The 15,699-nt window shown below is 33.3% G+C and overlaps 2 protein-coding genes across 2 annotated transcripts; both read right to left on the bottom strand.

Annotated features, from left to right (window-relative positions):
- Window positions 1-1,037: 1,037 nt before the first annotated feature.
- On the bottom strand, window positions 1,038-1,554 carry LOC126837193 (nucleoside diphosphate kinase homolog 5-like). The gene is made up of 2 exons (XM_050571017.1): window positions 1,299-1,554; window positions 1,038-1,222 (listed from the first exon to the last, which is right to left on the bottom strand). The coding sequence occupies exons 1-2, from the start codon at window positions 1,552-1,554 to the stop codon at window positions 1,038-1,040; spliced, it is 441 nt and encodes a 146-aa protein (XP_050426974.1).
- A 2,616-nt stretch (window positions 1,555-4,170) lies between these two features.
- LOC126837063 (uncharacterized) lies at window positions 4,171-10,019 on the bottom strand. The gene is made up of 3 exons (XM_050570804.1): window positions 9,954-10,019; window positions 5,313-5,480; window positions 4,171-4,507 (listed from the first exon to the last, which is right to left on the bottom strand). Exons 2-3 carry the CDS (start codon window positions 5,477-5,479, stop codon window positions 4,171-4,173), a joined length of 504 nt encoding a protein of 167 aa, XP_050426761.1. The 5' UTR covers window position 5,480; window positions 9,954-10,019.
- Between the last annotated feature and the right edge of the window lie 5,680 nt (window positions 10,020-15,699).

Here is a 15,699-nt window from a genome sequence, read left to right as displayed (position 1 = left end):
TGCATGGTCATATTTGGCACCAAAGATTATACTGTGTTCAAATTACTAACTATAGCGCGCCACATAATAATAATTCGGTAATTGTTATTGCATCATAAAAAGTGAGCAATTTAGCAACAATTTTTTTTCACCTATATAAGTCACCTATCAATTAAAAAAAAACCCAAAAATGGGGTCGGGGCATAATTACAATTATTAGTAAATATCAATAGCTGACAACTTATGATTTTATACCAGTTTAATATTGCTGTTAATCGTGTATTTGGTTTTTACCTTAAAAAATAGTAAACGTTATAAGACCAGGCTAGACATACCAACAGTCTAATTTTTTCAGTCCTTAAGTTCAAAACCTATGCTCGATAAAAGTAAAATGAAAAAAACCTGTCCGCCTCTTTTTACAGGAAATGGTCAATGGATTATTATAACAATATTACAATCAATACCTATTGTATAATAATCACTGTAAACGTTTTTATTACATTATTCTCAATTTAAAACGTTGATGAAATTTATGCGGTACCATTTATGTTTCAAAAGTTGCTATAAAAAAAAACTAAGTTGGGAAGGGGGTAAACATTTTTTTTGAAAAATTGAGATCACATCGTATAAAAACATAGCATGAAAAAAAAGTTAAACTCTTACTAAACCCTATGAGATGTTGAGTGGTAAAATAACCACCACCTGTCGGTGGTATTCTGTATAATATATAAAGACAAGCGCCTTGATTTTGCGCGTTATTTTTTGAGACAAAGTTCGAACTGGCTTAGATATCTATTACTGCATGTACTTAAAATAAAGTTTTTAAAAACCAAGTCGAGTGTTATAAAATTGGATTGTATCAAATAAAAAAAAATCTCATACATTTTTTAGTGGACGGCCAGGATTTGAACCAGTGGGTTCTTTAAATTTGGCCAAAGACAACACAATTGTTGTAGGTATTCTTTTTGACCGCTTTCATTTTTACTGAATTTAAAAAAAACTCGTGGAACGTCTTGGACGTCCGGTGTTCGTCTTGATCTGACATATTGTTGTTATTATTATTTACGAGCATCCGATTCCGATTTGTTCGGGTTGTTGTGCATTATCCAGTTTGCAAACCACCTGAGAGGATCGTCGGGATTCTCTTTGTACAGCTCCCCGAACCCTTTGTTTATTACCGGCATCATCACGTTTTGTATGAAATCCATCATGACGTCCAAGTTCAAAGTGTCGTCCAAGTCGCCTGCGCACAACACAACGTGCCTACTGTTATCTTTACCGTTTATTTTATGCGTTCCGTCCCGGATATGTACACTTACTGTACGGGAAGAAGAACAGTATTTCTTTGTGCGCCGCAAGACGGCTGTCGCTACCGTGGAAACCGTTGGCCGCGGCCGATGTCTCGGGGTCCAGCCCGTAGATTGCCCGCAACGTGAGCGGATGGTAAGTTCTTGCAAAAGCCACATTGGGCGGCCCCACGCATCTCTTCCACTCGTCGATGCAATTGGTTTTCATCAACACGTACACGACGATCGGACCGCTGGCCAAGTGTTCCACCAGTTGCGGATAGCGCATTTCAAACTTGTGATTGTGATAAAAATCTGCCGCATCTTCTTTCCTCAGTTGAACCACGTCTTTCTAAATACCGACGACCGGCGGATGAACTTACTATGCTTACATACTAAGTTGTCCCCCGTGAACTCAATACATGGAACGCGCATTGCCCATTGTCGGTTGCCATATTGTGAACGGTTATTGTTGTTCCTATGATTTATCGAATGAATAACACGAGTTTTTCACAAAATAATGGGTTATTCTGTAATGCCAACGGGTTTTATACTGGGTTTGTAATAGTAGCACAGATCGAGTAAAACCAGTTAGTGCACTCCAAAAAAAATCGAAAACTGTAAACAAATTTTTATAATCTCCAGGTCAGTGTGACCAAAAAATGACAGAAAAAAAAAATACTTTTTTGTGGTCAACGAAATGTTATTAAAACATCTGTAATGTTATCATTGTCTACCATCGTTAATCAACTACTTGTTATCAGTAATTCTTATCAGTTTACGTTATTATTGTAAATAGTGTGTACGATATTTTCGGCACTACAATTTGGCACTACTGCATTAAGTTTAAGCCAATCAAAAATCGTTATTTGAAAATCTATTGTTTTACTTTGAAGTTCAATATTTGGTTTTACTTAATCTGTGATACTCGCAGATATATATATATATATATTAAACTAGATTGTTTTGTTAAATGTACATGCCGCCAACCATCTATTGAAATTACCATTGTCCGCCAAGTTTGTTGGTATTAGAACCTCATAACATGAAAATATGTTTTAAACATTTATACCTAAGTTATTTTTATAACATAAAATCACAAATGTATATATTATATATATATTATTTTATACAAACATACATCCCACAAAATGACGGACGTCGACTACAATTCTTATCACTAGTTAGAAATCCAGTAAATTATAAATCTCTGGGGTGATAATAGGTTATTCTGTGGTGTTATCATCATGTCGTCATCATCTAACCTAACATTTTAATCATACACAACATGGCTGCATCCTAGGTCGGGACATACTTCAACCGGTATGCGCATTCCATATTTTGAGTTCAGTGGTCGTCCCCCATAACACCGAAAGTCTTACGAGATGCCCAAATGGGACGAAGAAAGCAATAAAAATGTAACCTACTGTGCTCCTCCAAAGGAGTCCTGAATCTTGGACAAATCTCTATCGTCGTGCCTCGACGGGATAACATTGATGAATTAGTTAATTTCGCATTCTCTATGGATTACTATCCATCCATAGGGGGATATCTCTAGGATTTCCGGTGCTATTAGTGGCTTATGTGTTATTTGTGTCTTAGTACTTTTTTCACAACAAATTCTTTCTGCCTCATTAGGTTTTCCACCTTGTACATGTATTGGGTGGCTGTCGGTTTAATAATGGCTAACGTGTACTCTATCGTATCGTCCCCATCACATTCTGAATTGTTGAACAAGGAAACGTCGCTAAAAAGAGTCGAATAAGATTCCACGTTCGACAGTTTGTGATTGAGCCCATTTTGCTGGACATAACTCGTCGACCAATTCCGTTCTGGCAAAGAAGTCGAGCTAATTGATGAGCCATTGTCGTTTGTCATCGCAGCCGTAAACGTCAAATAAAAATAAAAACTATATTTAAATGCTTAAAATTATCGAATAATATTCTACAGTGTTATTAAATTAAACCTGAAAAAAAAAATGGTATTGATTCTGTTGTCATAGTTTTAGAAAGACAAATGCATAAGGCCAAGTTTGAATAATATTGTATCCAACTAAATTATGTGCTATCAATGCAATTCGATTTTCAGATGATACAACAAACTTTCGGATCTTCAATAAAAAAACAAAATGCAGCTTAACAAAACTAAGCCATGTCTATGTTAGGTTAAGCCATACATTTTAGCAGCGAATCTTTTTTTCAGCTAGCTCAAACAATTTCAATTTATTATTTGCTTTCATTTTTCCTGCTATTGGCACAACTTCTAATTCATTCAGGCCGTTCTATTACTTATGTACCCTAGTCCCTCTACACACTTATCTTAACTATTCACGATCCAACTTAAATCAATAAATTATAACAGCTTATATACCCGGCTTCGCCTAAAGTCAAGCCTAAATGATAAATCTCAAAATAAAAGATTTGAAAAGTAATACTATATTAGAAAATATTAAAATTAAAAAAGGTAAATATTGGGTAATTTTATAATTGTGTACAGTAACCTAAACAAAAACAAGCGTCTTATCCTATATGAGTCACCCTGTATAGTAAGGAGAGTTAGTAAGCAGACGGATAGTTTTCTTTTGGACAGTGTGTATTTTAAAGATTTGATTTTTTTTTATAGGTCTCCAGATTTGTAAGCAGAGTTGGTCGGTCATGGCTTTACGATTATTTTGGCACGTGCAGTGAGTTTTGACGTCGGATTTAAGAACTGCTGCGGATGCACACATGATTGATGAGGTTAGCACAGAATAGACTTAATCTAATCCTTATCTATTAAATCTATTCTGTGGTTTTAGGGTTGTAGATGTTCTGTGATCACACAAGACGTCCGGCAAAGTGGTTATTAATGTAGTCTCAAAAAATAATCAGACTAAAACGAATCGATGGTGTATTTGGTTTGTCAATTATTTTGTGCTAAACGCGGCGGCATACGAAAGGACTCCGTTTCGCGGCATAGGCTGCCTGCTGAAGAACAACTTCGGCTCGATTTCGTCAGGTGGGCAATATCTTTTGGTCGTGGTATCCTCGGTAGGGGGACAGTCGGCGCCGGTGGCAAGTTTCTCTTTGAACACCAAATTGTGCACTGATCTAGGCATGACCACGCTCAGGGGCCGCAAACTGGGTGGCGGTAGTTTGGTAAAAGGCGACACCAGCTTGCCGTTTTTCAGCGACAGCGTCAAGAACCTCAGGTACATGGCTCGTTCTTCCAGCACCTCGTCGCATTCCGTCATCTTGTCCAGCCTATAATATGTCGATTAACCGTATTAGATGCCGTTTGAGACTTGTGTGAAAACGGTGTTCCTATTCGTGTTATTTGTAAAAAAAAAAACTCCAAAGGTTTAGCAGAGCATTTTGAGGAGAATCGAGCATTGAATTTCTCGCAAAGACAAGATAATGTGAAACCGGCGACGAAAGAGATGTATGAAGTAGTTGATGGGCTAAATAAGACGCGAGATGAACAAATGATACCGGGAGCATTGTCCCAACCAAACTGATTGTCCTAAGTATTGTTATAATAGCATTTTGTTCACTCTGCTAGTCTTTACATAGAAATGGTTAAATCGATTCAATTTGTTTTTCATTATGGAACTTTTATTGAGCGCACTTCTATCGAGTAGCTGCTGAAACTTACTAGAAAAGCTAGTCGAGGACTGGAATCCAGTATATTGTATAGTGAAATTAACACACTGATTGAGATTGGTGAGAAATACAATCAAAAACAAGTATCTACTAATTGACTGTTTTTTTGCAAAAAAATCGACAAAGGCCCGTTTATACACTTTAATACGGTCAGTGTAGCTATTGAAGACTTTTGAAAAAATGTTTTATTTGTTATAGATATGTGGTCGGACCTGACTGTCAAGTTGAAACGTTCTTCTGCGGTAGGTGGAACACACGGTTTGATGGTGTTTAGTTAAGAGGCTATTGTTGGAATCACAAATGTTCAATTGAATCGAACTGACAATTTGCTTAACGTTGTCAATGTGTGACAAAACATTTTTTTTTTTTTGGGGGGAATTATTAAATCATTTACTACTATCATTACCTCTCTATCCACTTGTACACTTTTTCGCGTTCGTTGACCGAAATCAATTGTGCAAGAACGATGGCGTACTGTCTGTCACACACATAAGCCTCTTTGGAAAACGGCGACACCGCGGCCTCGTCGTTCTGGTCATCAGGGTTTGGCTGCGTTTCTGCGTTGTCGCCCATTCTATACGGCGATAGTTATAAAAAAAAAAACACAGTTTGTAACAGTACCTATGCACGGAATACACACAATTTCAAGTGAGTAAACAATATAAAAACGTTTAAAAAATTAGGTTGTTACAAATTCTGAAAAAACACGCATTTTTATATACCACCGTGGTTACGCCCAACGCATGAAACAAACAAACATATCGATTATGAGGCCAAAATATCTAGCCAATCAATATTGTATTATAATCGGTGAAATACAACAATAACTAATACTAATTTGTCACAATTATAATTGCGTTTCTAATTGGCAAATGCAATTGTGTGCAATTAATATAAAAAAATGTTATTCTAAAGAATAACAAAATTGAGAAATGTATAGTTTAAATCGATTGTGAAGCCATAGAGTTAATTTTTTTTTTTTGGGGGGGGGGGGATTATTTTTGGTTTTAAATCATACTGTAAAGATGTGAAACGTTTACAAACTTCCGAAGATTGTGAAAAACGAAATTTTATAATACAAAAAACGAAAAACTATGACACGCGGTAAATTAAAATGATTTTTACTACGAGTTGACGCATTAACTGCTTTGCACACAATTTAAATAAAAGCTGTATCAACGGTTACATACAAAGTTTGTCAACAGTTGTATCGTTGCGGAAAATCTAACCGCACCAACTTGTAACGTCCTGTTTGTTTATCGAATACTTACTTATGGTTTCACAATGGGTTAATATAAAACATATTAACATTGAACATACATACTAACTACAAGTATATACCAAATCTAAAGGTGGGCAAATTATATTCACTTGCAAATTGCTACCAAATTCCAACACAACAAATAAACGGTATAACGTTGAATAGTATTAAATAATGAGTTTATTAATACTAGATTCAATGGCATTGGTTTTCGTGGTATTTGTTCATTTATATGTACTTCATTTTGTTGAATTAAGTCGTTTATTTAAGTATCAACATTTAAGTATGTTATATTTTTTAAATTAACTAAAAATTTAAAAACTCACATAACACCTACAATTTTTGTGTACACATTATAGATTCTAATATTATACTGTTGAATTTTTTTTAAAACTTATTTACTGTAAGAATAACATAAAAATCAATGTAATTCAATTTTCTTATAATTATTTTTTATGATAACAGCTGTAATCTGTATGATATAATCATTGGTTTAAATGCAACCCTATTTTCGTTTATTTATATAGGATATAATTTTAAACTCAACTGTCCGCCTAAAAGATCTTTGGTAAATAGGTTTATTAGACTAAAAAAAACTGTTGTTGGGCTAAAAGTAAAAAAAAAAATGACTAGGAGGCAAATGATAACAATCAACTAACGCGTTTCGTTTAAGTCTACTCTTGTTAACTACTTGTGTTTTTTTTTTAGATTGAAAACCTAAAATAATATCGGTTATTATATATATATTTTTTTTATTGTCTTCACGAAAGATGCTCTCATAATAATAATATCATGTTTTCAATGAACAATTTATTTTTTAATTCCGACAAATCTCACGAGACACATATGAGAATGCTGATGGTGTCCAACGGCTCTTCCTTATAGTCTTATTATATTTGTTATTTTTTTTAATGGATAAGGAGGGTTAATAAAATCGCACGCAAAAACAGCAATAACATAATGTATTTGCATCATCCAGGCGGTGCGTGTACTTCAATAAAAAAAAATAATAAAATATAGTGCAGAGCTATTTGTAAATTACTCTAAGCCTTCGCATGTAGCATTGCTGAAGATTAAACATCTAATGCCATAATCTAATATGAAATGAAATATTCAATTTGGTGGGAACACTTTTTTACAACCGCGATAGAGTCAGTAAAGAAACGTCCGAATAGTTGATTATTATAAAGCAGGTAAAAAAATAAAATGATCAAATAACTTGAAGTTTCTCAAGTACTATATACAAGCATTTATAGTGTATTATGCAATATGGTAGAAACATAATTAGAAATAAGTTGAGAATCCACTGTGTATGTGCAATGTACTTATCCAATAAGATTTAAAACTTTTTTTTTATGTTAAACCACTATGGTCAAGTCAGATATTGTCGGACAGACGTAGGTTTAAATTGTGTAAGTATACAAGTAAGACTATTAGATGAAGATTACATGTATTCAAATACATTAAAGTGTGTATACGTTTAAGTATTTAAAATATATTTAAATTTAATATAAAATATGATTTTTTAAACCCATTTAATTTACCAAGGTTCAAAGTAAAAATCAGACCATTTTTCTTTGTGTCAAACTATATTTATTATTTCAGTCATAATATAGGAATCATATAATATTCTTAAAACACAAATAAATGTTTTAAGTATTGCAACTGTAACTTAAAATGAAAAAAAAAAAAGTGGTATACTTTTACTCGTTGAATTTTTTAATACCGAAAGATTAATATTTATGTAAGTAAATATTTTTTTTTGTTAAGAAATATATTTTATTTATTTACAATCTATACAATATGTATAATCAGTTAGTCTGATGACAAAGATACAGTGACAATATTCAATAATGTAATAATAATAGGAAGGCTCTCAGCAGTGCCACCTGACCAGAAAAAAGTAAATATTTTACAAAAAATATTCTGTAAGTACAATTTGGGACTGAAAGGGTTCAACTGGATTGTGAAAACGCTGTTTACATGAAATTATTTGTTTTTATCAAATAATTTCATCAGTATTTTAATCAGTATTTTTACAGTTAAATTATAATGTTATCGACCTTTATTGAATTGGCAATTATCGTTAATAACTTGACGGTTTTTAAAATTGTTTTTTTTTAATTTCTCAAATACACTAAGAGTATTTCTGTATTTGTGTTTAAATATTTTTTAACCTTGGGTACTTAAATACTATTCAAAATCCGTATCCGTAATCTGTATTTGCACGTGTTTAGGACTTTTGAAAAGTATTTTTGTCAACAAAAATGGCCTAAAACTTTATTTACTTGGTTAATTTTTTATCTACTTGTTTTTTTACTGTAACAAAGTTTTCAATACTGTGCGCCACTTGGATAGAGCAGGAAAAAAGTCAATTTTTTTTTTAATTTTAAGAAATGGTACAATTGTTTTAAAATTGTGATCCGAGAATGAGAGGAGTGGATACTCGACGGCTGTTAAACAACATTAAATACAATTGGTAATTTAATCACTACCTATGTAGTTTAATTCAATTGAATATCGTGTCGGCACATCCGTTTGATCTATATTCGTTTTTCGCGGAGAAGCAAAGGGTTTCGCGTGCAGAATAATAATAATGACGATGATAATAATATAATAATAATAGCGTACATCATTATAATATGATATATTATAATAGACGGTGCCTTGCCCATCGCAACGTAGCTGCCGGTTGTCAGTGAAGTTGGGTGGCCAGGTGTTCGCCTCGTAAACGGTTTTTGTGTTCTTATAGGCTATATGCTTATGGTAGTATATTATGTTAAAAGAAAGGTATATATCCAGTTTGTTTGTTTGACGTAAATGCATGGACCATTATCCCGGTGCATTATCCCGGGATATAATATATTACATACTTACTCGACGGTGTACAGTGTGTGTGTGTGTGTGTGTGTGTGTTGGTTTCCATCACAAGAAATACCTACTCTTGTCGTTGAATAAAAAGGGGGTTGGTTTTGTTTTACATCATCTATTGTCCGCACGCGATTAAAGAGTATAACTATAAGAAAAAAGTCCAGATTGTTAACAGCTACCACATTAATTATACAAAAAAAAAAACACAACTTGGCCCGTGGTCATATTTAAATATATTGTAATTCATGCGAATAATACGCCTATAATATGATTTAAACGGCTTCCTTTTTTTCATACAAGACAAATATTTTTGGTTTTGAGATAATTTCAGGGTAAAAAAGTCATTCCTAACGTTAGTATTTTTTTGCTCATTGAAATAAAATTATCGCGTCGACCAGCTGGTGTCTGGGTAAAATATTTTAGATGTGGACGTGTAAAGAATGATCGGCATAACGCTTTGGAAATGTAGGTATTGTTTGCCTCAATAATGCTATGTAAATTAATTTATTAAAATAATAAGTTCACGCGATGGGTTCGAATTGATCGAAAACACAACAACGATAGCCTTGCCTGACTATATTTAACCATTTAATCAACTCTTAGTAATTATTTTAATAAAATCGGTCAAGCAGATTATTATTGACAAAAATATTTCAACAGTTAGAACTAGTTAAGCACAGTAAAGAGCCTACAAAATTGTGTCAAATCTGAGCCAACACTGTTAAAAAACTGCTCTCCCCATTAGATTATATAGGAAAACGGTTAGTGACAGATTAAATTTTATATATTCATATTAATTCAATAGCTTAAAATCAATTTCTTCCATCGTCAAAGAACAATAGCGATTAATTTCCACACGATAAGGAGAAATTCAATAATTTCAATATAAAACAAAAAACCTACAACCATACTTACGGTTATGATTAACAGTTGTTTTGCACGCTGCTTAAACAAAAGACTAGTAGACGACTCGTGAAGAACAAGGGCACGTTGTACTCTAGGTAGGTACTAGTGTATAAAATATAAATATTTTACCTATTTTTTTTTAAGATTTTTAAATGTTTCCCAGTATCCCAAGCCCCCCTGATCTCCGCCAAAGCTACACAAGATGTGCAGAAACAAATACAGTCGGTCCCACGTGTATAAACATAACGAGCACAAAAAAAAAACCAAACAATGTAAAATGCTTGAAAACGGTTTTCATAGACAATTGTTTTTAGCCAGTCGTATTGTGGTGTGCGTCGCCGATTAAAGTAGGTAGGTATGGTCAACATAGTAAACATGTCGTTTCGCATACTGGTCGCGGTGTTGATGTTTTTTTCATGTTTTCCGGCGAACGGCCGTCCGTGTGTTCGGCAAAAATATGCGAAAGAAAAATCGCCCGCGTACTTTAAGAAACTGTATCAAATCCACACGGGATACTATCACAAGAACAAGTTTCTGAGCCTACACAAAGATCTACAGTTGACCGACGAGGAAGCGACGGCGTTTGCGGTGGACGAGATGTGCCACGAACTGCTGTGCTCGTACGTTTTCAACTGCTGCCACTACATGAACCTTGTGGGTTTGTATTTCTACAAAACAGGCGAGTGCGAGTTGAACGAACTGATCGCAACCAAAGATTTCCAAGTGTTCGCCACGGACGGTGCCTTTGCCAAGATGTTAAACGTTCTTTACAATTTCGGCATGCTCGAGTCTGCCAATCAAATATGGCTGATGTACATGTATTCGTTGTACGTGCAGTATCATATCGACAAGAGGGAAATCGGCGTCGAGGGCCGTTTGCGCAACCGCATCGAGTACGAATTGGATTGTGTCTATCAGCGTCTTGCGCTGTTCGCCCGACACAAATGTCAACGGGAAAACATTTTCAACGATTCCTACGAAGACACATTTTCCCTATACCACGGCTATGCGCACCGGATAAGCTCCGCGCCGAACACCGGACGTCCGATAACGGAGTTTGTCAGGACATTTATGATGGTGATCGACGAACGGCTGGAAGTCGTAACCAAACAAATGGCCTTGGACGATCATTCGCGGCTTTTCGCGTTAGACAATTTGCGTTTGAAACCTTTGATGGGCAACTATGATCACATGGAAACTCTGCTGTTCGAGCTGGGCGAGATCCGTTGCTGGCGGTTGACTTACGGCAAGATCAACAGAGAATGCTTCGAAAGTAAACACTTCGACGCTGTACTGGAGCTAATAAACGACGTTGCCAAATGCCAGCGGTACTTTGTGGACATAATCAAGTTGATACTTTTCCGCATTACGCGGAAATACTTACTGGAAGTCGAGGCGTATTTGCCAAGAACGAAATACACGGGCGACCACGACAGATATTCGTCGTTTGTCAAGCAAGACAACAAAGTAATGATCCAGTATTGTCGACGAGTGCTTAGGCTGTTGAACCTCAAGGAAGATTCAGAAATGACGGTTATCACGGCGTTATTAAAATCGTCCCCAGCAGAGTTAACCGATAAAAACAATAATAAAAGACACGCAGAAGAAATTGTCGAAAAAACCAATTATATTCGATCAAGAGTATTGTATGACTGTACGCCAACCATAGATAAGGATTATATGACGCCAACAAAGATAAGCCGGAGAAAAAAAAGGTTGATGGAACTGGCAAAAACCTTACCTCGACCAGAACTCGTCGATTGGTCAAAATTGGAGAGTACGAATATGTTTTTGATTTTCGTTGAGATTATTCAACAAAAGTTTGGCTTAATTGATTTTGGTGTCGTGCATTCATTTATGGAATTCTCAAGATATACAACAATGTAATAAAAAAAACATATTATATTTGTATACATATTAATTCTTATAGTTGTGTAATCTATCATTTCTGTTAATTTAATGAATAATATACCGTGTTTTAAATACTAACGGATTTTAGTAAATATCAATTGAAACCTAGAAGTAGGCGTAAGGAGAGTTGTCCCTCACACGATAGCCTTACTTAGATACTTTGAACCATAAGACAACGTATCTGTGTGGGTCCGTTCGCATAAACTGAATAAATATCTCCACAGAAATGCGTTTCTCCATTTACTATTATACTATTACTACTACTTCTACTACTACTACTACTACTACTACTACTACTACTACTACTACTAGAAAGCACACAAAATTAATATTTCTTTTTTTATCAGCTCAGCTGGCCCATAATAGTATTAACTACATGTTTAAAATGTTAACCCTTATTTTTTAAAAAGCACATATCAACTCCAGAAGCATATTAAAAAACATACTTGAGTTTATATATTTATTTTCTTATATGACCTCTATTTTCCCACGGTTAACACTAATTGAAAAAATATTTCATTTCCATCCATTGTTTAGCATTTGAAGAGTTAATTTAACGGCAATCTCACAAAGAACAGTAACAACGGTTTGATTGAAGAAAATAATTTTAAAACTATAATAGGAATCATACTATTATCATACAGCAAGAATGTATAGTTACATACGAATTACATAAGTAATAGTAATTTATCAATAAAATAAGTTTTACATTATAGTTCAGGAAAAAAAATATTTAGATATTATATAAAACTAGTAACATATAATTATTTAAAGTTTAAACAGCTTCAAATTTAAGTAATATTAATTGTGTTATTATAATTATAGTTTAATTTAAAAAAATTTAAACGAATATTCTACTTCGATTCATAAATCATATTTAATCCATTGATTAGCATACAGAAGAAAGTAGTAAAATAATTTGTCTGGAGTCTTATAATTATATAACAATTAGTTTTAACTTTGTAGTTTTTCATTTTCAGACACTTTAGCTTGTGTTTTTTTACAATACAGAAACATAATATTAAAATGTTTAATTTAATAGTAACGTATATACTTTGAAAGTGTCGACCCATCTTCGTCCGGCTGTCATCGTTATGGTTTTTTTTTTATTGTTTAAGTCCAACGCTTCAGGTTTATTGTTATTAATATATCAGTTTTATGTCTAAATCGTCGAAAAGGCGCACGTGGCGTGCACGGTCAGAGATACGGTTGTGTTTTCTCCAATAAAAATATACAATATACCTAATAATGTACTTACACAAATCACCATGTTGGTTTTTAGGCTGTATGACAGGTGTCGGACCACCAGGAAGGTCTAAACGCCGGTAATGCATTTTTGGCTTTGGGCGCCCACTAGATTTTCGACTCGGAAGACATAACATATTGTTTATAATACACGGTACATACTTACATATGTGAGTGTACCCGACCCCGCACTATAACAGCCGACAAATGAGCATGGAAATAATTTTTAATAATACCGTGTACGTTAATTTCACCCTTGACGATACCATATAATATTGTGGCAACCAAATAAGATATCAAATATAACGTGTTGCTATTATTCATCGCCATGTAGGTATCTAGATAGGTTATGTCAAGAGACGTTTTGACCGTGAAATCTCAATCCAAACGGTTTCAAGTCCGCCCGACTCACGGTATTAAGTCGGCCTGGTATTATACTATGAATAATAATTAATCAAACATTGTTCAAATGGAGCGTGCAATTGTAAAGCGGTCTATTGTCTTAGCTGACGGTTTGCATAGGGTTCAGATGAAATCTTGAAGTCTTACCCGGCACGTGGTCAATAGACACAATATGATTTACGATTTAAATAGTGGTCGTACTAAAATAATTCTCTACTCAAAAGTCAACACCAGGAAATTGGAAAAAGTCCATTTTTAAAGTTTTTAATTTTTAAACTTTGATCTTGGTTTACAATTTATACCACTATATAATATAGAGATATTGTATATGGTCTAGAATTAAAAATAAAACTACATAAAAACAAATGTATGCGCATATTGACTATTTTACAGCTTTATATATTTTCCCATTAGTCGATGAGTTTAACTGTTTTGGTATCAGACAAATTAAATTGAATGTGTTGACTACTTGGCAAAATATGGTATGCGATTGCCTTGCTCTATAATAGTATAGATATGTATATTCATCAGGAACTTTTTCTTTTAATGCATCTCTTCCTACTCGAGCTATGCGCAACTCAATTTGCATACTTAAGGTGTATTATTTTTTTTTTTAATGTATTCAAATTTAAAACAATTTACGCCTTGGTGCAATAAGTGCCAATGACGTTTTTTTTAACTAAATAAATTAAAACACTACTTGAACTCGTTAAAAAAAAAACTATACTTCAATGATAATATACGTTATGTAATCTTGTCAGTAAAATAAACATGACCACTGTTGCCTTTCTAATGGAAATGACTCAACTGGTCATTTTGCCAAACTAATTGTTAGCGTGTAAACAACGGTTGTACAGTTATATATGTCCCGCCTTTAATTGGTAGTAATTACAATAATGTACTGTGACGAGTAATACTTTTTGCTAATTATACTATTAATTGTTTAACTATTAACCAATAGATTTGCTGTTGACTTGCCGCCAATATCAAAATTTGACTATTTACTAAACATTTATTCTGGAAAACATAAGCACAACTATAGAAAAGCGCAATGGTGGGAACTTATAATAAGGGACTCGGTACACTAAAAAATACTGAATGTTTAAATTAAAAATGTTAAATTGCTTGTATTCAACCGATTTTAGATACCACCAACTTTAAGTTCATAAATTTGGAACAGATATACAAGAGGTTTACAAAAATACAACAAAAAGTGTTAACCTAAATACATTATTTTTAGATCAAACGGTTACACATTTTAGAAACTAAAATAAAAATAAGTGTAATTAATTTTTAGCTTAAATGGTTCAGAAATCGAGTTCAAATAATATAAAACAAATACCTACGTATTAAATTACTGTATTATTTCATACACCTAAATGATTACTTAGAAAATAAAAATTAAACATAATCATAGTATTCCCAACACAATTATTGTACAATCAATTACAAAACTATTGTCAAGTCGATTAGCTAATTTTCCGTTAGGCAATTAATTAATTAGACAACTGTATTATATGTTACATACTAATTAGTTATATTAACTAGTCAAAGTGTTCAGAAAATTTATAAAAAGGTATTTTATATGTACTACATTTTAACTTTTGAAGAGCATAACAGAATATCTTATTAGATTTTTTAGAAAGAATGAACATTGTAGACATTCTTTTGTTACTAATGGACTAGCGAAACTTAGCTTTTTTTTATTACTAGGTACAGAGATTACACTGTTTACATGTTTATTGTCTAGCCCGCCTTTTTAAATGAAGCTGACCCACCCTTATCGATTACAAATGCAAAAACATAACCTACCGGCGGTATTTTACGTTTGAAAATTTTTTTTTATACAGAAACCAAGGTGACTCTGAAAATAGTTTCTTTAATTTGAAAAAAAATATATAAAAACTGTAAAAAAATACGCATTAAAGCATTGTTGAGGACTAAATTATTAAAACTGTAATTTACAAAATATTATAATGTAAATTCTAACGCGTAGGTAAACAGTTACCATTAAGATTAACTGTGACTTTAAGAAAAAAGAAATGGTAATTCACATATTATTGTTATCAGGTGATAGTTATTATATTTACGAAAGTTCCAAGAGAAATTGATACTTTCCACTTCATAGTAAAAGAAAAAGATGAGTTCCGCCTATTAGAATAATTATTTTAAAAATACCTACTACGAATGTTATATT

This window comes from Adelges cooleyi, unplaced genomic scaffold, assembly GCF_023614345.1.
Source record: "Adelges cooleyi isolate 19-005CV unplaced genomic scaffold, UGA_ACOO_1.1 ACOO_flye_CR_arks_rails_tigmint_CR_PRNA_247, whole genome shotgun sequence".
Classification (NCBI taxonomy): domain Eukaryota; kingdom Metazoa; phylum Arthropoda; class Insecta; order Hemiptera; family Adelgidae; genus Adelges; species Adelges cooleyi.
This window is presented reverse-complemented; position numbering and strand designations above follow the sequence as displayed.